Raw genomic sequence first — 25,917 nt, 5'->3', positions numbered from 1 at the left:
CCTGCTGTACCTGCAAGCCAACTTTTTGCAATTCATGAACAAGCACTCCCAAGTCCCTCTGCACAACAACATGCTGCAATCTTTCACCATTTAAATAATAATCTGCTCTTCTATTATCCCTTCCAAAGTGGATGATCTCGCATTTACCAACATTATACTCCACCTGCCAGACCTTGGCCCACTCACTTAACCTATCTATATCCCTCTGCAGACGCTCCACATCCTCTGTTCAATTTGCTTTTCCACTCAGTTTAGTGTCATCAGCAAATTTTGCTACACTACACTCAAGTCTCCTCTTCCAAATCATCAATGTAAGTGATAAACAGCTGCAGGCCCAACACCAACCCCTGCAGCACCCCACTGGATGATTGATAAGGTTGTGACCTAAGGTAGAAGGAGATGAGTTATTAACTTTAAACTTTCTGCATAATCACTCAGAGTTGAACTGCACATGCATGTAACAAGAGCTGTATAACTCATCTCCTTCTACTTTAGGCCACAAACTTATCAATCACCCCTGCCTTCGACACTTTCTGAAGGTCCAAAATCCAATGCTCCACAACTGCTGGACTAAGTGTGTAAATGTAGGAGGGGATTATGTTGAAAAATAAATATGCTAGGTTTTCTAAAACTGACTCAGTCTACCTTAGGCCACGAGCATATAAATCACCCATCGTATGTGTGTGATATCCTATCAAAGGCTTTAGCAAGCTCCAAGCTGACTGAGCAGGCTTTACACCTTGGCCCTGCACATACAGTAGGCAATATTATCCTAGAGTAGCTGTCGGAGATTTTCCTGTGCCTCCACTGCAGCTCCAGCCTTCCATCGTGCAAAGTTGTCTGGTCCAATGCTAGCAACCAACTACCCTGTGCTGACTGCAGAATCCTTTTATGGTGACTGAGGCAGCTCCTAAGGCTGTTCTAAATTTAGCCTTTTTAATGTGGACTGTGCAGCAAGTTTGTGGAGAGGAATGCAGCTGAACTATCATGCACAGTAATCTCTCACTCAGGATGTTGCAGTTACAGCCTTCAATTTCTAGTTGGCATTGGTTACTGAACTGCATGCCTAATGTGCCTCGTTTGCGGACTGTTATGTAACAGAACATTGATTTGCACCACCAAAGAATCTGTAGGAAGAACTCTGTCCCTAATGCAGGATTTTGACCAAAAACATTGAGAATTGCTGTCTTCCCACAAGTACTGACTGACCTGAGTCCTTCCAGCTGATTGTTGCTGCAGATTCTGTGAATCATCTGTTGTAATTTGCAATAGTCTAGACCCTGTCACTGTGGGAAACCACGGACTACTTTACTCTGTGGCATACAGGGCTGCAAAATGTGCCAGACTTTGCAGCAAATAAAATCTCAACATTGCAAAATATGAAGCATGTCATCCAGTTAATCTAAATGCCTGCATTGCTTAGTTACAAATTTGACAATGAATGTTGTTTTTAGGATTAATTAAATAACTTGCCAATCTGTCAACACACACAAATTGCTGGAGGAACTCGGCAGGCCAGGCATCATCTATGGAAAAGAGCACAGTCGACGTTTTGGGCTGAAACCCTTACCCCAAGACTGGAGGGAGAAAAAGGAGTCAGAGCTAGAAGGTGGGGGGAGGGGAGGACAGGACAAACACAAGGTGAAAGGTGAATCTGCAAGGGGGAGGGGTGAAGTCAAGAGCTGGGAAGTTGATTTGTGAGAGAGATACAGGGCTGGAGAAGGGGGAATCTGACAGGAGAGGACAGAAGGACATGGAAGCAAGAAAAGGGGTAGGAGCACCAGAGGGAGGCGATCTGCAGGTAATGAGTTAAGGTGAGGGAGGGAAAAGGAATGGGGAATGGAGAAATCGAGGGGGGGGCATTACCAGAAGTTCGAGAAATCAATGTTCATGCCATCAGGTTGGAGGCTACCCAGATGGAATATGAGGTGTTGCTTCTCCAACCTGAGTGTGGCCTCATCACAACACCAGAGGAGGCCATGGACTAACATGTCAGAATGGGAAGTGGAATTCTGCCAACCTCTGTTTGATTTTTGATTGAAGAAGAGCTGTACTTTACATATGTCTGGAAAAATGGGTTGGATCTTTATCAGTGTGCAAATAATTGACAATGAGTAGTTATTTTTATTGTGACTATCCTTTCAACTTTATCTATTTTACTTTTTACTTCATCTTTCCTTACAACCCAAGGGTGCGGTTTGAAAGAATTAACACAATGCCTATAAAAGGTCACAGAGCTGGTAGGAGCCCACCGAAAAGGCACCAGTCTTTCTCTGCCAGATCTTTGCTGAGGTACCTGATGTTTGTGCTTGGTCTGTACAGCATGCGAGCTCCTGCTCTAATGTATTAAAGCTGTGAGGATATATCACTGGCACTGTGTGTATTGTGCGTTTGTCGAGAAGAGGGACCTCTCTAGAATTGCTCAGTAATTTATGCATGATATCTGCATTATTTATCAGTGCTCTTTAAATGGCAGCAATATGCAGAACTAAAGTGCAATGTGAGCAAGTGCTAGCCCTCGTGATTGTAATGCGTAATGCATGTAGTGTGTAAAGCTCACAATGCTTTCTGTTCTAATCTAAATTTAACCTTTTTAAATTGGATTGTGCAGCAAGAATGAAGTTGTTTTGTAGCTAACTGCAACCTTTTCACTGAGCATATTGAACACCCCCCCCAAATATTCTGTGACATGTGATCTAATTTTATCCCTGAAGTGTATAACTCCAAAAGGTATGGAATAAAATGGAGCCATTATAGCTGAAAGTATGTAGTGTTTTTTTCCTATTCTGATCATCGCAATATAATTGTGATGTTGTGCATCAATAGTGTACAATATAATTGGCTTGGAGATTATTAGTCGATAACATCGCCATTTGAAGTGTCATTAAAAACCACTTTCAGTTTACCAAAGATTATAAAAGCTGTGGTTTTTGCGTTTGGGATGTTTCTAGGCATGCGTTTTAGTTTCCTCTTTCAAAGTCGTGGTTGCTTTTAGACCTTGAAAGAACATGATGAAACATGCAGCCCTGGAGAGTGATCCAAGCAGTTACACAGTCGCTTAAATCTTGAAAATAAACCGTTAAGAATTTTAATGAAGAGAAAGCAACAAATGATCAGAACTCTCCGAATTCTGCTGTATTTGCATATTATTAGCCAAATGTCTAATTCAGCTCTTTGCCACCTGTGTTTGAAAGCACAGATGAGCAGGTTAAATGGCTCTTTGTTTTTACCACAAAAATCTGTGGCATGCAAGTCAGAATCATGAGACTTGCCAGGCGAGGTTTGCCTCTTTACACACGTTTTGCTCTCTGCAAACCTAGAGGCCAGCTTTTTCATAGCTGCGCCCTCAAACGTCATACATGCTTATACGCAATGTCTAGTTGAAGAATCATACTGGAACAACTGGGATAGAGAGTGGCTTAACTTTTTTTGGGGGGAAATAAAGGGTATTGTAATTAGGAATCATCTGGGAGAATATCTGGCGTAAAGTTAACTCTCAGTGGCTTAAGCTTCTTAAGCAACTCAAGAACTTGAACGAGTCATGACATCTTTATTGAACGGGCATGCCTTCCCTAATATTGAGCAGGTACTGTGAACTAGATCTGTTTACTTAATGTTTATTGAGAAATGTCAGATTCATTCGCTGAATGTGAAAACCAAATTTTTCTCTCTTTAATGGTTCAAATGTATAACCTTTTGTGTTCTATGTTTAGTTAGCAGTGTGACTGCCTTTCTACCTATTTATTTATTCATGTTTGTCATTTCCTCATTGAAATATGATAGTTTAATTGCTATTTAATTATAATAGTTATTATTTTAAATATTTGACTGAATGATATGTATGTGCAGTATGAGCCAGTCCCAGCACAGAGCCCCTGGAGCATTATCTGACCTTTGCCTTCGGGTCTTTTCTTTCCTTTCAGGTTAATATTGCTGCAGTAACCTAATAAGGCTGGTTCAAGTCATTTAATGGTTATTATGATGATTTTCTAATTGTATCATGCAATTATACAGCTTTGAGGTAGTTTAAAAGAAATAAGTTGCAATGTGCATTAATTGGAAATAAGGATAAACTTTCTATGAGGAATTAACCACTCTTGGGTACTCTTTGGGGCATTGACGACCCTCCCCCCAAATATTGTGCATCTCAAACACCTGCCAGGTAAGTGAGTTTATTTGGGGTTGGATCAGCCTTTGTACTGTTTCCTTATTGCTGATTTTCCAGATTTCTCACCCTCCTCACCACCTGCCTTCAGTCCCACCTACCAAATTCCTAATTATCCCTCCTAAGCACTGATACCTAACAGAAGCAGTCCAAAGCCACTTCACCTCCCTGGCCACTGCACAAGACCATTTAGGTCCTTTGGCACCCCTTTCTCCTCTCAGATCCTATTCCTGTGGCCAGAATATACAAGATCCTTCAGCTTTCAGCAGAAAGAAGGTGCCCTGGCATGTAGTGCCCATCAGGGATTAGGAACCATTAAACCACATCCTTGTATCTGATTGCCAAATGTAATTACCTGACTGTCAGTGAAAGACAGGTGGTTGCCTTCAAATGCAAAGCTTGTAGTAGGATAAGTAATGGTAGCATCCAATGTACATCACAGGGAAAAGCCTTGCATATGAAGGTTACCAACCACTCTCTTTTGCTGCCGATAAGGTACAGCCCTCCCACTAGACATGCTGAAGTAGATAATTCTGAGATTCGAGGTTGAAGCTTCCTTTGTGACTGCTTCAGCCCTTCACTTAATCTTTTCAAAAGAACTTTCGCATCATTGCTTAAGTAATGGAATGGCAAATATTTAATTTTGACATACTTACGTGTGATTGAAGTGATAAGTTGTGTTTGGCCATTGATTAGAGGTTTAGTCCACAGATTTAAACAGCAAGTTGCAATTCTGGTGGGCTACTTTTTGTACTTTGGATTCATTTTCATAAAAGTTGTTGCTCAGCTAATGTGATGGGGCAGATGTTGGAATGCGGACTTTGTACTGGAACAGTTTTGCCCCTTACTCTTTCATCGTTCACTTCCAGATGTTCAGTAGTGTTGGGACAAAGCTGGGCAGATGTGTGACCAATGCAGTGTGGGCATGACAGGCGATCTGATACAACTGCCTATTCTGAAGGGCATCTTGTGTTTGCTGTTTGCAAAGTCAGACGTATATTATTTCTATCTCTGAGCCTGGAACACTGGATCCACATTAGTTTTATTGTTGATGTCGCTCTGGTTTGGACCACATCCAACTGCTTTCTTATGTAAACATTAGCATCTATCTGAAGTTACTGCAGTTCAAGACAGATTTCTATTTCTTTTCCTCACAATGCTGACGTTACTCAACCCGCCGAGTTCCTTCAGCAGATCTTATTCTAGTAGTATAAGTCATTGTGCAATGCTCAAAAGCCTTAGTTCACTCAGTTACCAAATAGGAATCTACAGTTTCCAGCAAACAAACAATTCAACCACAGAAGTCATCACATCCAAACTTTCTCCTTTCCTCCTTGTAGTTTGCACACAGGTTTTGTTCCTGACTGAAGGCATGCAAACTGGCTCGCTATTTTGCCTTTGGTTTATTGCTTCACATATCCAGCTCTGAATTCTGGCATAACTTTGAAGGCAGGTTGACGGGACAGTTGCTTTGATGTGGGTCAAGTAATTCTTCTTCACACCTTAATAGTATTTCCTCTCTCGCATGGATGAAGCTGGTTAATGGAAACTGAATCTAAACCTTTTCTGTATTACTGCCCGTAAATTTTGCTCCCTTAGCCATCACATACAATGTAATCAGGTTCTTTATGAAGGCATTTCCAGAAACACAAGCGATTACATATTGAATAATTATAGAATGGTACTGTGTATATTCATCTATTTATTATAATGTCTAGAAAGATAGTTTGTGGTGAGGCAAATCTTAAATATGCTCCATAAATCCTGTGACTTTGCATGTATTTTCTCAAGTGAATAAACTGTGGGTTAAATGAATAAACCTTGAATTATTTTTCAGGTTCAGGCATAGGTGCTGATTACAGGGCTGTCTGCCCTGTGTGGCACCTTCACACGGGCATTTAAAAATCAACATAGTTTCCATTTGTGGTAGTGTGCGAGAAAACAGTTATTCTATCGAGTGCCAATGTATGTCTTGTGTATGCATCGCAAAATGACAGGAAGCCAGTGATCTGATGGCATTTCCTTCATGTTCCTGGGAGCGTCCTCTTTGGCTGAATTGTCTGGGAGGAGAAAATTAGAATCAGGTTAATTATCACTGTCTCATATGATGTGAAATCTGTTGTGATGCAGCAGCAGTACAGTGTAAAGACATATATATATATATATATATATATATATATATATATATAACAATACAAAGATAAATGAATAGTCCAAAAAAAAAGCTGGTGTTCATGGACTGCTTAGAAATCTGATGGTGGAGAGGAATCATTGAGAGTGGGTCTCCAGGCTCCGACTACCACACCGATTGTGATAATGAGAAATGGACATGTCATAGATGGTGAGGATATATATAGTCTGTGTATATATACTGCATGTGTATGAAAAATTAAATAAGTAGAGCAAAAAGATGGCAAATACTGAGGTAATGTTCAATGGTTCATTGTCCATTCAGAAATTGGATGGCGGAGGGAAAGAAGCTATTGCTGAAATGTTCAGTGTATGTCTTCAGGCTGCTGTACCTCCTCTTTGGTGACAATGAGAAAAGTACATGCCCTGGGTAATGGGGTGCCCTCAATGATAGATGCCACCTTTTTGAAGCATCGTCTTTTGAAGGTGTCCTTGATGCTGGGGAGGCAAGTGCCCATGAGTTTACTTTTAGCGTGATGGGTAAATGTGACTTCATAGCATAATGCTTATGCCATTTGTGTACTTTTAACATAACCCATAATGATTTATGCAAATAACAAAGAATGTTTAATCAAGTAATATATTTATAATATTACTCAAGTACACTTCCCACTTCTGATCTCTTAATAAGGACTGGAGTGTGTTCCCTTGACTTCCCCTTCTGAAGTCCACAATCGATTCCTTGGTCTTGTGTAGAGTGCAAGATTATTGCTGAAACCACTCAGCCAGCTGATTTACTTTGCTCCTGTGCACGTCCTTACCACCATCTGAAATTCTGCCAATGAAAGTTATGTCATTGGCAAATTTGTAGATTGCATTGGAACTGTCCCTAGCCCCACAGGCACGTCTGTAGAGAGAATAGAGCAGTGGGCTTTGCACTAGAGGTGTGCCAGTGTTGATTGTTTGCAATCCTTTGAGGGTCTACCATTGCGGAAGTCAAGTATCTGGTTGCAGCGGGAGGTACAGAAACTCAGGTTTTGGAGCCTGTTATTTAGAACCTAGGATATGACTGTTGATTGCTGAGTTGTAATCGATAAACAGCAGCCTGACAAAGGTATCACTTTCATCCAGGTGTGATCCAAGGCTGAGTGCAAGCCAGTGAGATCACTTCCGCTGCAGACCTATTGTGGTGATCGGCAAATTGCAGTGGATCCAGGTCCTTGCTTAGGCAGAGTTCATTCTAGCCACGACCAACTTCTCAAAGCACTTAATCACAGCAGATGTGCATACCATGGGGCCATAATTTGTTGAAGCAGCTCATCATGTTCTTCATGGGCACTAGTATGCCCAATATATATCCAATGACTTGGCCTCAATAGCTGTTTGTGGCATGAATTCCATAAATTAACCTCCCTATGGCTAAAGAAATTCCTCCTCCTCTAAAGGAGCGTCCTTTTAGGCTTGCTGATTGGCTAGCACCCTGTCCTGAAATAAGTTTTTTTTTCTCAAACTTGATTTGTGGGATTTGGACAAGGCGAGAAATTTATTACTTATCTCTAATTCCTCTTGTGAAGGTAATGCAGCATCACCATAGTCCTCTAAGTGAAGGTGCTATTAGGCACGGAGTATTAGTATTAAGCACAGACAGGCTGCTGATAGATTTCCCTGTTGAGATTGGAACCTGCAGGTGGTGTTCCATGTGTTTGGGCCCTTGTCTAGTCTGTCTTGGTAGCAAAGCTTATGGGTTTGGGAGGTGCTGTCAGGGTAGCCTGGGTGTGTGTGTAATGCATTTTGTAGATGATGCATATTGCAGCGACAATTCGATGATGGTTCAAGGAATGAATATTATTGATAGGGATGGTGTGCCAACGAAATGGGTTGTTTGCATTGGAAGGTGCTTGAATGTTGGTGAAGCTGCAACGTTCCAGACAAGTACTTAATCAGACAGCTTCATAGATGATGGAAAGGGTTTGGGTTGTTCTTGGTATGGGATGTTGGCCACAGTAACAAGGATAATGTTTTTTGTTTTTTTTTTAATTTTTTTATATAAATTTTTTTTATTGAATTTTCAAATAGTTACAGAAGGAAAAAAAATTATCAACCCTTCCCCCCTCCCCTTAACCCCTCCCCCCTAACATATCCCTGTAGAAAGAGAAAAAAAGAGAGAAGAAAAAAGAAAGAAAGAATGCCTGGACATTGGAAGATCCCCACATGCTCCACGGAGTTCATAATAGCTTTAGTATATTTATTTATTTCCCCAAATAACCAATTATTTCATCTTCAGAGCACCTATATATTTAATCCTATCTTTTGTAAATAGGGGTGCCAAATTTTCAGAAATATTTCATACTTATCTCTTAAATTATAAGTAATTTTTTTCAAGTGGAAGGCAGCTGAAAATTTCATTCTTCCAATGATCTATACTTAAGTATGAATCCGATTTCCAAGTATCTGCAATAGCCTTTTTGGCTACTGCCAATGCAATTTTTATGAATTCTTTCTGATATTTATTCAGTTTGGATTTCGGTTTTATCCCTTCAATATCGCCTAGTAAAAATAATGTTGGATTATGTGGAAGTTGTGTTCCAATAATTTGTTCCAGTAAAACTCTTAAATTTGTCCAAAAAGGTTGAATTTTAAAACAAGACCAAGTAGAGTGTAAGAAAGTACCAATTTCTTGATTACATCGGAAACATTGATCAGATAAATTTGGGTTTAATTTATTTATTTTTTGTGGTGTAATATATAATTGATGTAAAAATTATATTGCACTAATCTTAACCGGACATTTGTTGTATTTGTCATACTGTCAAGACATAGTCTTGACCAACTTGTTTCTTCAATTTTAATATTCAAATCACTTTCCCATTTTTGTCTTGAGTTATGAATTTCTTGTTTAATTGCCTGTTTTTGAATCAAACTATACATTCAAGAAATAATTTTTTTTTAATTTTTCCTTTTTGAATTAAAGTTTCTATTTTATTAGGTTTCGGCAATAACATTGTTTGACCTAATTTATCTCTTAATAAGCCCTTAATTGGAAATAACAAAAAAGAGTGTTGTTTGATATCTTGTATTTATTCTTTAATTGATCAAATGTCATTAATATACCTCCCTCAAAATAATCTCCTATATATCTAATCCCTTTTTGAAACCAATTATATAAAAGTTGGTTATCCATTGTAAAAGGAATAAGTTTATTTTGAATTAAAGGTCTCTTTGCTAATAAAGATTTCTTTATCTCATCGTCAACATTTATCATCCCATAAATCAATCAAATGTTTTAATATAGGAGATTCTTTCTTTTCCCGTATCCATTTAGATTCCCACTTATATATAAAATCTTCTGGTATATTTTCTCCTATTTTATCTAATTCTATTCTAATCCATGCCTGTTTATCTTCATCAAGAAAAAGATGCAATAAATCTAAGTTGATTTGCTTTGTAATAATTCTTAAAATTTGGTAATTGTAACCCTCCTAGGTCAAATTTCCATGTCAATTTTTCCAACGATATTCTTGACATCTTACCTTTCCAAAGGAATTTCCTCACATATTTATTTAACTCTTGAAAAAACTTCTGAGGTAATTGTGTTGGTAGTGTTTGGAATAAATATTGTAATCTAGGGAATATATTCATTTTTACAGCATTTACTCTGCCTACTAATGTTATTGGTAATGCAATCCATTTATCAAGATCGTCTTTAATTTTTTTCAATAATGGTAAATAATTTAATTTATATAAATTCTTTATATCATTATCATCTCTTATACCTAAATATTTTATACCATTTATCGGCCATCTAAATTGTTATTAGTCGACATTGACTATAATCTCCTTTAGTAAGAGGTAGAATTTCATTTTTATCCCTATTTATTTTGTAGCCTGATATTTTCCCATATTCTTCCAATCTAGAAGATAATTTACGCAGCAAATACAATGGGTTTGTTAAATAAAGCAAAACATTGTCAGCAAATAAATTAATCTTGTATTCCTCCTGGCTAACTCTGAACCCATAATATCTGGGTCCATTCTAATTAATTCAGCTAATGGTTCTATCGCCAACACAAATAAAGCAGGTGATAATGGACAACCTTGTCTAATTGACCTTGTTAACTGAAATGATGTTGAAATTTGACCATTTGTCACTACTTTAGCTTTGGGATTAGTATTTATGGTTTTAATCCATTTTATAAAAGATACTCCTAATCCATATTTTTCCAATACCTTAAATAAAAAATCCCATTCCAATCTATCAAATGCTTTTTCTGCATCTAAGGCAACTGCCACACTCATTTCCTCCCTCTTTTGTGCCAAATGAATTATGCTAAGCAACCGAGTTACATTATCTGCCGATTGTCTATTTTTGATAAATCCTGTTTGATCCATATGTATTAATTTTGGTAAGTATTTAGATAATCTATTAGATAAAGCCTTTGCTATTATTTTATAGTCCGTGTTCAACAAAGAAATAGGTCTATATGATATTGGCTTTAAAAGATCTCTGTCTTTTTTTGGCAATACTATTAAAATAGCCGTAGAAAAAGATTCTGGAAGTTTATGCGTTCTTTCCACTTGGTATATTAACTCCATAAAAGGAGGAATTAGTAAATCTTTAAACTTTTTATAAAATTCGGGCGGAAAACCATCCTCTCCTTGGAATTTATTACTCTGAAGTGATCCTGAAGCTTCTTCAACCTCTTTTAATGTAAAAGGCATATCTAATCCCTTTCTGTTCTTCCGAATTCAATTTCGGAAGAGTATTTGTGATTAAAAACCTTTCTATTGCGACATTATCATTTTGTGATTCTGATTGATACAATTCAGAATTAAAATTCTTAGAAGTTTCATTTCTAAAGGTTTATAAGTAATTTTATTTACACTTGTTCTAATTGCATTTATCGTTTTGGAAATCTGGTCCGTTTTTAACTGCCAAGCAAGAATCTTGTGTGATCTTTCACCTAGTTCATAATATCTCTGTTTAGTTCTCATAATTGCTTTTTCTGTTTGGTATGTCTGAAGTGTATTATATTGTAGCTTCTTATTAATAAGTTGTCTTTGTTTTTCTTCTGTCATTTATCTTTGAGATTCTTTTTCTAATTTTGTAATCTCTTTTTCCAATTGATCTATTTCTACCATGTATTATTCCTTCTTAATTTTAGAAGTATAACTTATTATCTGGCCTCTCAAATATGCCTTCATTGCTTCCCATACTATAAATTTATCATCAACTGAATGTAAATTTGTATCTAAAAAAACTGAATCTGCTTTTTAATGAAATCACAAAAATCTTGATATTTTAATAATACTGAATTAAATCTCCATCTGTAAATCGATTCCTCTTTATCCATCATTATCATTGTCATTGTCAAGGGGGAATGATCTGAAAATATTCTTGCTTTATATTCCATATTTTTCACTCTGTCTTGAATATTCGTTGATAATAGGAAAGAATCTATCCTTGAATAAGTGCTATGTCTATTTGAATAAAATGAGTAATCTCTTTCTTTTGGATTAATTCTTCTCCATATATCAATCAAATTTAAATCTTTCATCAATGATAAAGTTAATTTTGCTACTTTTGATTTTGTAACAACCTTTGTGGATCTATCTAAAACTGGGTCTAGACAAAAATTAAAATCTCCACCTATTAATATTTTGTCATGTGCGTTAGCCAAATTCAAAAAGGCCTCTTGCATAAATTTTACATAGTTTTCATTTGGTGCATAAATATTCATAAGAGTCCATAGTTCTGAAAAAATTTGACAATGTATAATTACATATCTCCCCGCAGAATCAATTAATACATTTTGTATTTTAATTGGTAAAGTTTTATTAACCAAAATTGCAACTCCCCTCGCCTTTGAATTAAATGAAGCTGCAATAATATTTCCGACTCAATCTCTCTTTAATTTCTGATGTTCTATCTCTGTTAAGTGTGTTTCTTGTAAAAAAAAAGCTATATCCATTTTCATTTTCTTAATGTGTGTTAAAATTCTTTTCCTTTTCACCGGTCCATTAAGCCCGTTAACATTAAAACTTTAAAAATTCAGTAAATTAGTCATTATTTTTAACAGGGTTACTCCAGTCTACAGTAATACCTAACTTTTCAACTTTCGTAGTATCTTGGGGATTCTTTTTAAAATTCTCCGTGTTGCTATGTGTCGTCTCCCCCCCACCCCCCCCAGATTGTCCAGGCAAAGAAAGAAAGATTAAAGAAAAATAGATTATAAAGAAAAAAAAAACAAAATACCCCCCCCAACTAATGTTGTGAATAAAAAAACACAACATTACCCCCCTCCGTTGTACGGGTCATGGCAATCGCCATGATTACAGACGTAAATCCCGTAGCAATCGATCCAAAGTTCCCGCAACTCCCCCATAACATGAAAAAGTATATATAAGAGAAGAAAAAATAATATCACTACACTTGATTAATATTTCTCAAATTTTTACCTTTCTCCCCCTGTATCATATAATTAAGAATATATTTAAATATTCTCTGTCCTTAAACATCCATCAACTCCATTCACTCTCCCTGTCTTCATCTTTAATCCGTTTCACTTTTAAATCTTTGGCTGTGATTAGCAAATATTTGGGAGTTCATGTGCAAATTCTTCTGCATCCCGATAATCAGTAAAAAATCTTCTTTTTCCGTCATCCAAAAAAATTATCAGGGTTGCCGGGTGGTGCAATATAAATTTATAACCTTTTTCCTATAAAACTTTTTTCGCTGGGTTAAATCCCTTCTTTCTCTTCAAAAGGTCATAACTTATATTAGGATAGAAAAGAACTGTTTTCCCTTCTATCATCAATGGCCCGTTTCTCTTTCTGGCACGTTGGGCAGCTGCCTTCAGGATCTTTTCTTTATCTTGATATCTTAAACATTTTATCAAGATTGATCGTGGATTTTGATCAACTTGAGGCCTTGATCTTAAGGCTCTGTGAGCCCTTTCAATTTCAATTAACTGGGTTCCTTCTTCCATTTCCAAAATTTCCGGAATCCATTATTTGAAAAAAATTTATTGGATCCTCTCCCTCTATACCTTCATTAAGTCCAACAATCTTAATATTATTTCTTCTGCTAAAAATTTCAAGTACATCCACTTTTTCCAACAACCATTTTCCTTCTGATGTCCAGGCAGAAATATTATCTTCCATTTTATTCACTCTATCAATGGTGTCTCCCATTGTTTCTTCCAAGTTTTTAATTTTCTTGTCCATTTTGTCCTGTCTTTTCATCATTTTATCAAACATAATCTTCAAATTTTTAATCTTTTTTATTACTTTTAATGTTTTAATTCATGCATTATTTTCACCAAAGATTTTTTTTATGTCTCCAACAACACCTCCAACCTCTTCTTGTTGCTCTTCTTTATTTGTCTCTTCATCTTCATCTGATTTATCCAGAGAATCTGATTCCACCTCATATTCACTTTCACTTTCAGTTCCGTTCGTAGCTGGGATTTGTAGTTTGGGTTGCTCGTGTTTGCGCATGCCCCTTCCTTCACGCATGCACAATTCCTGTTGCTCTTTTTTTGGAGATGGTTGATGTTGCCGCAGTTTCCTGTTCTGTATCGCTGGAGGTAAAATGCACTTGAGCCCGAGGCTCTTTGATGGCGGCCGTCCTTGATTCTTTTCCAACTTCTGTTGTCTTCAAAGTAGTAGTTTTCTTCTGCTTCTGTTTAGGAGACATATCTTAAGACAATCGTAAGTAGTTTATAAGTAATTTTTAAAAAAATATTTACTAACTTTTCTTCACTTAAACATTATTTTACTGGTTTTTTACGGGAGAGCTGGATTTCCATGTCTCGATCCTACGTCCCCCAACAAAGATAATGTTGACAGCAGTGTGCTCCTGCTCCCAATCTCTTCCCTCCCAAATATTTAGCGTTCTTTTAATATTTAGGCATAGAAGGAAACTACTTAATGTATCCATTGTACAACTAAAATGTACCCAATGTCATCTCTGTCCCGATGACCACTTTCATGTGTGGCTGTATCAGGCTGTGTACAGAACCAAACTACATAGGCACCAAGTCCTGCTATTACCGAGGTACCTTCTGTCTCTTGTGCTGCAAAGGGTGGCTCTGGCCTCGATGCTGTGTAACTTCCCAGTCAGCTGGTTGTTGCTGCACTACCTGACCTTTGTGGAAAAGTTCTTCCTGACCAAAAACGTCCAACAGCCATTGGTCAGCACAGAATGCCCTGCAGACACTGCAGGAGAAGTTTTCAATGGACACTGGTGGTTCATTGATCAGACTGCCCAGACCATCTTGATCACCCGATCTCACTAGTGGGCACCAATACCTTGTTTGGCTGGTGATGAGAGGGACCTTCCCAGTCAAGTCCTTCCTGCTAGCTCAGAACATCACTCCCACTGCAGAGGGCCCCCAAGAGGAGTGTAGTGGAGACAAGATGCTCGCTCACTACTTTGCAGACTGGGTTCTGAAAGAGTCTGTGGAGGAAGACGCCAGGGCTCATGTCAAGGTTCACTTTGGGCAGCTGCGTCACCGAGGACTCTGTCACTTCTGGGCTGTTCCCCAGGACACACGCAATGATGGACATCAAGAGTGGAAAGACCTCCTTAGGTCTGCCCCTAAATTTGCACAATGAGATATCTCCAGACATGTTTAAGGCTGCAGAAGTACTTGCTGAGGGATGCACTGAAGCTTGGTGCAGCTACTGCAAGGGCCCGGAATGTAGGGTTCTTTCACCACTGGACAGTATTTATTCATTTAGATATGTTTTATTCTGAATATCATATATTTTGGATTTAAGAAAAACAAGGGAATAGTTTGGCATTTAATTTAATATCAGAATTTATACAGCATACAACCTGGAATTCTTACTCTTCGCAGACATCCATGAAACAGAAGGAAAGCACCAAGAGAAAAATTGATAAAACACCAAAACCGCCCCCCCACACACAAGCAGCAGCAAAGCTTTGACTGCCCCCACGCCTCAGCAAAAGCATCAGTGTCCCACCACCTGCCGTGAAATAGCAAAGCTCATAAAGAAACCACAACCTTGAGTCCATCAGAAAAGACACTGTTTATCCCAACACTTCAATATCCCACAGGCTGTCTCTCACTAACAAGGCAGAGAGAAGTATCACTCCTGCCATAACAAGAGGGGAGCTAACAGATTACTGCCACTTTTGGATCAATCTACCAATACCATTTTCTTCCAAGTTCCCAGTAATCTACTCTTTCTCTTATCACTCTTGTATTCAGTTCTCCCACTACCTTCAGCAGGGACAAGTTACAGTAGCCAATAAACCTGTCGCCGACTTTTGAGATAGTTGGCAATTACTCGTGCATCTGTCAAAAATGCAAAAATTATAGTTTTTAAGAGAGTTCAAAAACAGTTTAAACATTTTGCCTATGTAAACTGACAAGAAACTGTCCTGTGGTTCAATCACACAAACCACAGAAAATCTGCAGATGCTGGAAATTCGAGCAACACACACAAAATGCTGGAGGAACTCAGCTGGCCATGTCAGCATCTATGGAAAAGAGAACAGTGGATGTTTCGGGCTGAAACCCCGCTGAACCTAACCGCCACCCTGTGCTGAGCAATGCTTCACCTCCATCATTAATGAGCAGCAGTTTTGTGACCAATAATCTACCCAAGATGAATTATTATCTGTGACTAACAATGCAGTTCGTTCAACTGACAGATTTAGGATTGGGATGAAAGTTAACTCAGTTCAGTGAATTACTTTTTTTTAAGCACTGAAGGTAAACACATGAGCACTAGTTTTGTGCCAAAACTGATCCGCAAGTTGGCACCTTCATAGACAAATATTAGGCTTTTTAAAGGGTCGGTTATTTGAATATCAGTGAATTGAATCATTTTATAATACTGTTTTTGTAGAATTCTATGATACGGGTCAGATCACTCAGCTGTGCAACCAACAAATTAAATGAGTATTTCTATGCACAAGTAGTTCTCAAAAGGAAGCACCTTCTCTCTTCTCAAAGAGTGCCATTGTACTCTTTTAAAGATAGGTGATACTTCTGATTTACTCTGAAAGGAACTTCCAAAACAAAATGTAAGTGTGCTTCAGTTAAGAGGCAAGCACAAACATGTTGCTCAACAAGTAGAGACAGTTCGAATGTACAGTTTACCACTTCATACATCGTCGTAACAGATTTCATTAGTTGCCCAAATCGTGTTTCAAATTTAAAATTGTATCAGGGAGCATTCTTTTTTCCCATTGCTGCTGGTGCCAGAACAAACTAATGTCTGGAGGGTGAGAAAGTTGTGTGGAGATTGAACTTCCTTGGAGTTGCTGTCTGTTTCATTTAATCAAGCCTGAAGAGCTCGTGATCAAAGCAAGTGAGAACTCTTTTAATATTTTGATAATACCCTCTATCAATCATCTGTGTACCTTGAGCAGCTAAGTTTATAAGCACAAGAATTCCATCCCCCGCTAGATCTAGCCACCTTTGTAACTAAGACAGTGAATAGGTGGGAAGGCTAACAGTTGCAGTTGGTAATTCCTCGTGTAAGGAATGGTTGGATATGATAGGCTTGTATCTGCAGAAGAGACAGAAGGCACTCAAGATCCTGAGGTAATGCTTTCTTTTGTGGAGGAATCTAGAACGAGGCCACTAGGCCACCCATTTAAAGTGGAGATGAGTTACAATTTTTTAGGTGTCCATAATTTTTGGAATTCTTTCTCAAAGCAGTGGGATAAAACCCTGAAATATTTTTGAGGCAGAGGTAGACAAATGCTCGATAAGCAAGAGGGTTAAAGATTATGGTAGGTAGGAGTTGAAGTTTACAGTCTGATCAGGCATAATGTTTTTCAATGGTGAGCAAGCTCCAGGGCAAAGAGGTTTTACCATCGTTATGTGCCATGTCGGACGACGTAGGCAATCGCGGTCATGTTCTTGGCAAATATTTCTGTGGAAGTAACTTGCCATTTGCCACCTCTGGGCAGTGTCTTTGCAAAACGGGTGACCCCAGCCATTGTCAATACACTTCAGAGATCGTCTCCCTGGCATCAGAGGTCGTAGAACCAGGATTTGTGATATGACCATCCTCTACCTGCTGCGATGGCTTCGTGTGACCATTAACCCGGGGATGGGGGACGGGAGGCTAAGTAGGTACAACACCTTGCCCAAGGTATAGTCGTATCTCCTCTCTGCCACCTGACCAAGAGCTTTACTGCTTGCTTAATGTAATTATCTTTTCTCTTTTGGTTGTCTTTCTTGATATCTCCTAACGTGATATGATGTAAAATGTTTCAATGTTTTAATGAACCCTTGTGAAAGCCTTGCTACATTGAAGATGAGTTTTCTTGCTCGCCAATGACATAAGGTTACTGGGCAGACTCACTAACGGTTGTGTGAAATGGGCACCAAGGGGCACTTATTGGGGTTATAGGAAGTTATTAAAATTAATGAGGGACATTGGTTCTTTTGGAATAAGATTCATTGGAATATCATTGGCAAGCTACATTTACCTTAAATACTTTTAGAAATATTTTCCTGAGTTTTCTGTAATTTTCTGTCATGGAGGATGTGAAAAGGAAAGAATTGAAAGACTTTGGACAGTTTTATTTCATTGAGATGCAGCACAGAATAGGCCCTTCTAGCCCTTTCGAACCATGCTGCCCAGCAACCACTGATCGGGTCCTAGCCTAATCACAGGACAATTTACAATGACCAATTAACCTACCAACTGGTACAACTTTGCACTGTGAGAGGAAACCAGGGCACCCAGAGGAAACCCACATAGTCACGGGGGAGCATCCAACCTCCTTGCAGCCTGTGGTGGGAATTGAACCCAGGTTGCTGGTACTATAAAGCATTGTGCTAACCCCTGCCCTTGAGTTCAGTGCTGCATTTGTTTTATCTGGTAGAGTTACGGCATGTAATGGGAAGACTATTGTAAATTCAACTTCACTAAGGAAGCATTGGCAAATGTGCTTTTTCCTCAGATGCTGAGTTCCAGCAGATTTGTATCATAGCATAGCAACGGCTTCCCTGTTTCTGACCTCTGTATCCAGTTCATTCCAATCTGTAATGAGGAATGTCAACTTGCACTTCACTGATGAATCAAGCATGGTTCACAAGAGTGCAAAGCATTGTTATTTTCCTAACAGTCATGCAGGAAAATTAATCCTCTAAATATTTATGGATAGCAGGATTCCAATCATTAATATAGTTTGGCCATGTAGCCTCTTCTGTGCAATTCCATCCCTTCGAATGCAGCAAGAACTTGAACTCTATCACTGTGAGAGTTGATGCCGTTTTGTGTTGTACTATTTAATGCATTCCATGTTGATGGGAGCTTTTAACAAAGCGTCAGCTACATAAATAGTCATCTACATTAGTCTTTTCAGTACTGCCACCTCATCCGTGAACAGCAGCCCCATAGAGATGCAAGCTTTTATGCAATCATCTACATCCTTGTGTGGCACTTCAGTTCACTAGAAATGGGAGACGATTAAAGTTCTGCGTTATCAGTATAATCTGGTCCCTAAATCTCCCCAAGAGGCATGTGCATGGTGTAAGAGGAGATCCACTGGGAGTTGACTTGTGGTGAAGAGATGGCCTGGAGGCCATCAAGTCTGTAATAGCTCTCAAGTAATCAACTAAGGAATCCAGAAACACCCTCTTGACTTAGCGAGAATGGAGAACTCGCTACTACAAAGAGGTTGGAGTGTGTTCAAGAGGAATTTAATAAGCACATGAGAGTCAAAATACGACGCTGTTCTGCTGATGGATGTGGAAGAGTGAAGAGCAGAGCATACTTAAACATAAATGCTTGCATGGACTAGTTGGAAGCTGTACTCATCACCCCATGGTTTGGATTGGAGGATCCCCAGAAATTTCCAAACCCCAGTGGTGTTGGCAAGGTGCTACCAGCTTTGAGTACGCAGCCATTTCTGTCACGATAAAGTAAGAACATCCACGACTGAATCCTTTAAGAAATATCCATGGTGGTTTGCTTTAAGAGATTTATTGCATGTCTGCTAAATGCAATCACGTAATGCATCATGCAATTGATAATGCATAAAGGCATGAATTATTTCACATTTTTAAATAGCCTCTCATGAAAGAGTGTTGTGATAATGTATTATTTCCAGTTAAGGTAGAAGAAATTGTAATGTATTTTGATCAATGAAATTCCAATAATGTTCTGGATAATCACAAAAGTGTTATGTTCCACAGAGGTACAGCTGACTGGTTTGGGGTTAGCAAAGATAGTGATACCACCCAGAAATGGCAGAGGAAGAGCCTTCGCCACTGCAGCCAGAGGTACGGCAAGCTTAAATCGCACGTCATCCGTGAAATGGAATTACCTAGTCAAGACAACATCTCACTCACCAGCACTGAAACCCCCCCTCCTCTCTATGTGGGGCCACAGTTTGGCATGCAGAAGGTAAGGGCCAGATACAATCGCTGGACTATCTATTTTATTGCTGATAAAGGTTAATGGAGAAACAGGTACCTTGATATTTAGTTCTGCTTAAGGCTTATGTTCTGCTGAATTGAAGCAGTGGTTGATAAAGCTTTTTCAAATAAAAGTGACAGCCAGGCCCAGCTGCAGAAATGTCAAACAGTGAAGATTCCTACTGATCTTCAATTATTAATTGTGTGAGCAGTGATGGTTACTGGGACACTGCCAGAGTTAATAAATCTGCACCTTAGTCTTCATTAGTGATTGTTGCACGAAGCTGCTTGGTTTAGTTTCATTTTTAGACTATTAACCAGGCATAACAATTAACATTTCCTGAACATCTCGACCATTAGTTTTGTTACAGCAGAAGTAAAAGAGCAATATTGAGGGTAACGAGCAGTGTACTGGATGAACTCGGCAGTTGATCAGGAGGGCTCGATACAGGGTCTCAAAATGAAGTGTCAGCAATTCCTTTCCCTTCATAGATGCTGCTCAACCTGCTGTGTTCCTCCAGCATGTCATTGTTTTTTTTTGCTCAGGATTCCAGTGTCTGCAATCTCCTGTGTCTCCATGCTGTTGGCCTAGGCTACTTCACTACAGATTGGAACAGCAGCTGGCAAGAAAGTCTGGAGATACTGGAAATCCAAAGCCTCACACACAAACAGGTGGAGCAACTCACCAGGTCAGGCAGCATGTATGGAAATGAATAAACAGTCGGTCTTGGGGCCGAAACATCAGGTGTTTATTCCTTTCCATTGATCCTGCCTGACCTGCTGAGTTCCTCCAGTGTTTTGTGTGTGTTGCAGATGGCAAGTAGACTTGAATGTTGGATGAAAAGTTGCAGCCAGCCACTTTGCCTGGGAAAGGCCTAGAACATTTGGGTGACTATCACAATGGAAGGATCAGCAATTTCAGGAAGATGTCAGAGGAATCCATTTTATCCCTCGACCTGATGTACACTGACCGGGAATCACTCTGAGGAGTGATCACTAAGGAGATGTACGATTGATTTTTGCCCTTCCTTTTCTAAGGGTCTAGAGACATTTTTTGGTGTTCCAAGTGGTAAGCTATCTCAAGTGAGAATAAAGTCAGTGATGTATTGATCAGTTGTACATCAGGCAGTGTGCATTCAACTGAGTAAGTGCAAATAAATCATTCAAAGCCTAATTAGTTTCTATTGATATATTATCCTCTGTTCTCTGATTCTGCATGCAGTCATGAGGTCTCAGTGTTGTGTTCCTTGTGCATAATCTATTGGTAATTTAGATAAAGCTTCCCGTAATAATGGCTATAGTCTGTCATTTTTTCCATTTTACTAAAATGGCTATGGGAAAAAAATGTTCAAGTGAAACAAACAAGTTAAAAAGAAAAATTTTAAATAATTGGAAATAATTAAATGGAGGGCTATGTGTGGGAGTGGATGCATTAGAGTAGGTTAAATGGTTTGCACAATGTTGTGGAAAGAGATTACTTGTTCTTGGCTTTCAACACCAATGCCCACAGATAGATCATCTGTGTAAATGTACAGGTGGATTCTGTGTTGAATCGAACTTGGTCTAGAATCTCAGAGCAGACTCTGCAATGTGTGTGCTGGTAAATCCCAGCAAATTTAGATTCCATGAACAGTGGAGAGAAACCAGGAAACTGGCAGTGAACCTTAAGCAGAAAGATCAGAAGCCTGAAATTCAACCGCAATTTATGTATTTAAAAAAAAACTACCAATGATCCGTATCAAATTTTCTGAAGTGGAAATTTATAGCAAAGAAAGAGGCCATCAGTTCATTTTTTCCACACCTTCAAAACAACATCATCTTGGAAAGGGTTAGGTGTTGTTTTTAATGAATTGTCCACCGTAGGCGAATCCTGTCACCCAAGGACAACCCTAATCATCCATTGACAGTTGAGTTTATTTCTCAATCTCCACTTAAGATTGAGCACAATTTTATTCATTAGGCACCCTCTGAAGGTTTTAAGGCTTTTTAGATGCAGTATGTCAATCTTGAAAGCTACAGAAAGCAGTTTGAATGATCAAGTTGGGATATCATTCCCAATCTTTATAGCTGCCTCCTCCGTCCCACCTTGTCCTTAAAGTAATATCACAAGAGAATCTTATCCATAACCAGTGTGGAGAATTGGGATGAATATAAACCGTGGAGGGGAAAGCAGATGAGAGAGATTGTAGGATAGCAAAAATAATAATTCAGCTCTTGCATGGGTATATTATGGAAGCGAAAAAATACCGTCTTTCAACTTAAGGGCACTTTGAAGCTTCTAGTGTACTGTGAATTATGTTTGAAGTGTAGTCATTACAGTGTCTTAAGTGTGGGTACCCATTTTGGATATAGTGAGTTCAGAGAGTGTGATAATAACCAGGTGACCTGGCCTTCAGCGCCACTGGATGAGGGGTACTGTGTTCAGTATACGTAAGTTAAAGAGCTTTATCACATATTTCTCAGATTTTCTTAGATAAACCAATGAAGTCTGTGCCAACTGAGTAATTTCGTCAGTCCCATTAAGCCACTCTCCTACCCTCCCACCTGCCCAATAACTCACCTAATTGTTTCCTATCTCTCACCTACACTTGAAGCAATTTCTAGCAGCCAAGTAACCTTCCAGCACAGGTAATAAGCAGAACACCCTGGAGTGGGCCAACTGCACACAGATTGCAGCTGAGGTCAGGATTGAACCCATGTTGCTAAAATGGTGTGGCATCGGCAGTGTCAAAATCAGGTTGAATATCACTGGTACTTGTTCTGAAATATGATGTTTTGCAGCAGCATTACATTCCCATACACAATTTAAAAAAAACTAAATTGCAATAATATATATAAATTAAATTAAGTAGTGTAAAAGAGAGCAAAAATAAATAACTGAGGTAGTGTTCATGGTCCATTGAGAAATCTTATGTGCAGAGGATGAAGCTGTTCCTGGAGATTCTGAAATACTGGGGCTAGTAGGCAAAGGTACAATGACCAGCGAGTACAGAGTTAAGGTGATTGGCTTAAAAAAACAATTAACAATTAAAGCTGTGCAACTTTTTTTCCCACAATGTAGTTGGGATTTGTTCTATGATATTAATTTTGTTTTGTTAAAAAAAAGCCCTGAAAAAATATCCTATTAATTTTCAGTAGTGCAGTCTCTTAAGCACTCTGCCCTTCCATGTTTGGCTTATTACATTAAATTATGATTTTGCATTTACTGTATCAGCAGAGCACACTGAGAGTAACTCTGGATTGTGCTGCTAGATTTTGCATGGTTTGTTGAACCATATTATGTGTTCTTACTCATTTAAATTAGTGTAAATTCCATTCATGTCCTCGATCACTGAAACTGATTTCTGCTTATGGCAATGTTTAAGTGTTACATTTTTAATTGTTCCCGTTGCATAACATTTGCTTTGTACTAGTTAGAGCTCCTGTAATATTTGTTCAGGGTTTTGCAATGCAAAGTTTCGGTGCGGTCCCACGATCCTACAGAGTTACAAGGATTGGAATTGCTCCCAGAATTGTCCAACATTAGCCAGTAATGTTTGGTGGAGTCCACTGAATAAAGTCCAAAACTTCTCCCAAGCAACCATAAATTGGACAGAGTTGAACAGGGATATACAGTGTACTATCTGCTGGCTGATTCAATGCATTTTACTGATATCTACCTTCTGGTTTTGAAATTACTGTATGCTGGAAAGTGAGTGAATTCCCAAGCAGAAGGTTCTATTTTCTAATTGGAAAGTTTGGTCTGGAATTCTGACCAGTATATCGACCAGCATTTAGTTGGACTGTCTTCTGTATCTCTAAATAAATAAGTTACACAAATCGAACTGTCTATCTGAGACATCCTGTTTTAATTTGAGTAATTTAGCTTTGTTGTCTGCTGACAGTTTAATTGAGGTGTTGCAGAGTTGTAATATATGGTGATGTGTTAACTACTTTTCTCAGATGCTCTTGATGTATGGAAGAGCAGGTGAAAGTGCCCACTCCCCCTCAGGAATTTCATATCATAGCTTATATAGAAATAACCCAAAGGAGCAGAGATCTGTTCCCTGTCAGGCATTCTTTATACTTTTGGTCTAAGTGAGAACTTTGTGTCACACATAGTTGGAACATGAAATGGATTATGGCAAATTAGTCACACTTTATATAGTCTATACAATTCTCAGCCTATTTTGTGTCAAGACAAAATGGTATTTTGAACATTTTTACCTAGACTCTTTTGTTTACTGTGAATGACATCGTCTTAAAGAGCAGTTCACAGTCTACATTTTACTTGGGTTAATTGTTCAATCACTACATGGTTAAAAGTAAAGTAATCTTGGTTTATCCCTTCAGAGAAATCTTCATGTTGCCTTCTGCTCCCACCCCCAAATTATGATGCTAGCTGTTTGTTGAATGTAGTTGGTGTTTTTCCCTTTGCTGCTGATTGGAAATTTTAAAAAAAAGGTCTACGAATGTTCAAAATCTGAATTGAAGTCAGAAAATGTTAGAAATACAGCAGATCAAGCAGCAGCTGTGCAAAGATAAACAGAGTTAATGTTTCAGATCAAAGACAAGTTTAATTTGTTCAATGTGGTGTAAGCTTCAATGGGGCCATTTTCGGCTAGCATATTTATTTATTGAGCTATAGAGTGGAATAGGTCTTTCCGGCCCTTCGATCCATGCTGCCTAGCAATCCCCCAGTTTAATTCAAGTCTAACCACGGGACAATGTGCAATGACCAATTAACCTACCAACCAATATGTCTTTGGACTGTTGGAGGAAACTGGAGCACTCGGAGCAAACATACGTGATCGTGGGGTAAACTTGCGAACTCCTTACAGACTGTGGCAGGAGTTGTACCCAGGTCACTGGTACTGTAAGGCTTTGCGCTAACCACTAGGCTACTTGCTCATCTGAGAGTCTTTCAAAGCATAAAGCCAAGTTAGTTCCAATCTTCGGCTGCTGTGGTGAATCTTTGACCCAAAAATTCTCCTATATTCACACTGGTCTTTGCCTGTCCAGTGCAGTCGGTCAGTTTTTAAAACCATCTGATCACTTGCCCTACTTTTTATTTTGCCATCCTTGGCTGATTGTCGAGTGGTGTTTGTAAAGATACTAAACTGCTGGTTATGTAGCCAAAACCTCCTATATTTCTGTTTCTGTAGGTTAATTTTTTTTTCAGAAACAAATCACCCACCCTTTCTGTTAACAAAAAGGATTTTAAGGGAGTTCTTCTGTTTTTGAAGCTTAGAATTTGCTAAATCTTTGTGTTAGAACTGGTAGTTGTGGTGTTTCCTCAGGTTTGCATTTCTGCGCCTCAAGCTATCTTGTTTTTGTGACCATTTTATTATTACATAATAGCAATTCATGTTGATTATTTCTATGACCTATTAATACATAATATTTTTAAAACAAAGCTATAGTGCACAGGAAAATTCTTAATAGTTTCCATGCTGTTCTTTTATTGGGCTTAATTCTGCCTCGCCAGCTGTTCAGTTTAAGTAGTTTAACTGCATGGCTATAATAGTATTTCCTCTCCGTCTGTGAATACACATCTATTTTCCGACAGTTGTGTGCCTGTCTGCCTTCTAATGTTTTAAAAAAACGTTTCAGCAATTAGGAGAAAAAAATTGCAGTCCAATTGATACTATCTTTTTTAAGCTATCCCGGGCTCCAAGCCTGGTGAATACAAGAGGGAGTGGACACTGAAGGACTTTGGGATGTGTTTATTTGAAAGCTCCCACCCACAAGTATGTCAACATGTTGGAATGACTACTTCAATCCAGAATGTAATCTTGTGGCACTGTATGAACAATAGAATTACTCTCCTGCTGCATTTGTTTTCCATAATGAATCTCAGTGTAGTGTCTAAAGGGTCGTTAGACTGGGGGAGGCTGGCAATGAGAAGGCCAGGGGTGATTACATGTTCATGAGAGTCTGTCTGCTCCTCGATCACTTAAGCACTTGGAAAACTTAGCTCCGTTAACAGACTTGCAGTCCTCTTTATTCTCCTGCATGCTTCCAAATCGTAAGCCAAACAAAATGATTGGAGGGAGAGGGAACCTAAATGGATTAGAGGAGCAAAAATCTGAGAATTGATTAAAAATAGCAGTGCAAGTTAAAACAAACCAAACACTGGTTTTTATTACTGCAGGGATGCTGAACTTGGCTCAAGCTTTGATTAGACACTCCTCAAGTACTGTGTACAGTTTGGCCACCTTGTTTATAAAA

At 38.6% G+C, this 25,917-nt stretch overlaps 1 protein-coding gene across 7 annotated transcripts in view; it reads left to right on the top strand.

Annotated features, from left to right (window-relative positions):
* The window catches only part of rhbdf1a (rhomboid 5 homolog 1a (Drosophila)), a 373,026-nt gene that overhangs the window by 285,943 nt on the left and 61,166 nt on the right, over positions 1 to 25,917 (top strand). For all 7 annotated transcript variants that reach the window (XR_009513976.1, XM_059979627.1, XM_059979628.1 and 4 more), the window contains one exon: positions 19,486 to 19,696. Coding sequence is in view for 6 of the 7 variants with exons in the window: in XM_059979627.1 (XP_059835610.1) it covers positions 19,486 to 19,696 (211 nt within the window). In the remaining variant the exon portion in view is untranslated. The remainder of the gene's footprint in view (positions 1 to 19,485; positions 19,697 to 25,917) is intronic.

The sequence above is a fragment of the Hypanus sabinus genome, chromosome 9, assembly GCF_030144855.1.
Source record: "Hypanus sabinus isolate sHypSab1 chromosome 9, sHypSab1.hap1, whole genome shotgun sequence".
In the NCBI taxonomy this organism is placed as follows: domain Eukaryota; kingdom Metazoa; phylum Chordata; class Chondrichthyes; order Myliobatiformes; family Dasyatidae; genus Hypanus; species Hypanus sabinus.
This window is presented reverse-complemented; position numbering and strand designations above follow the sequence as displayed.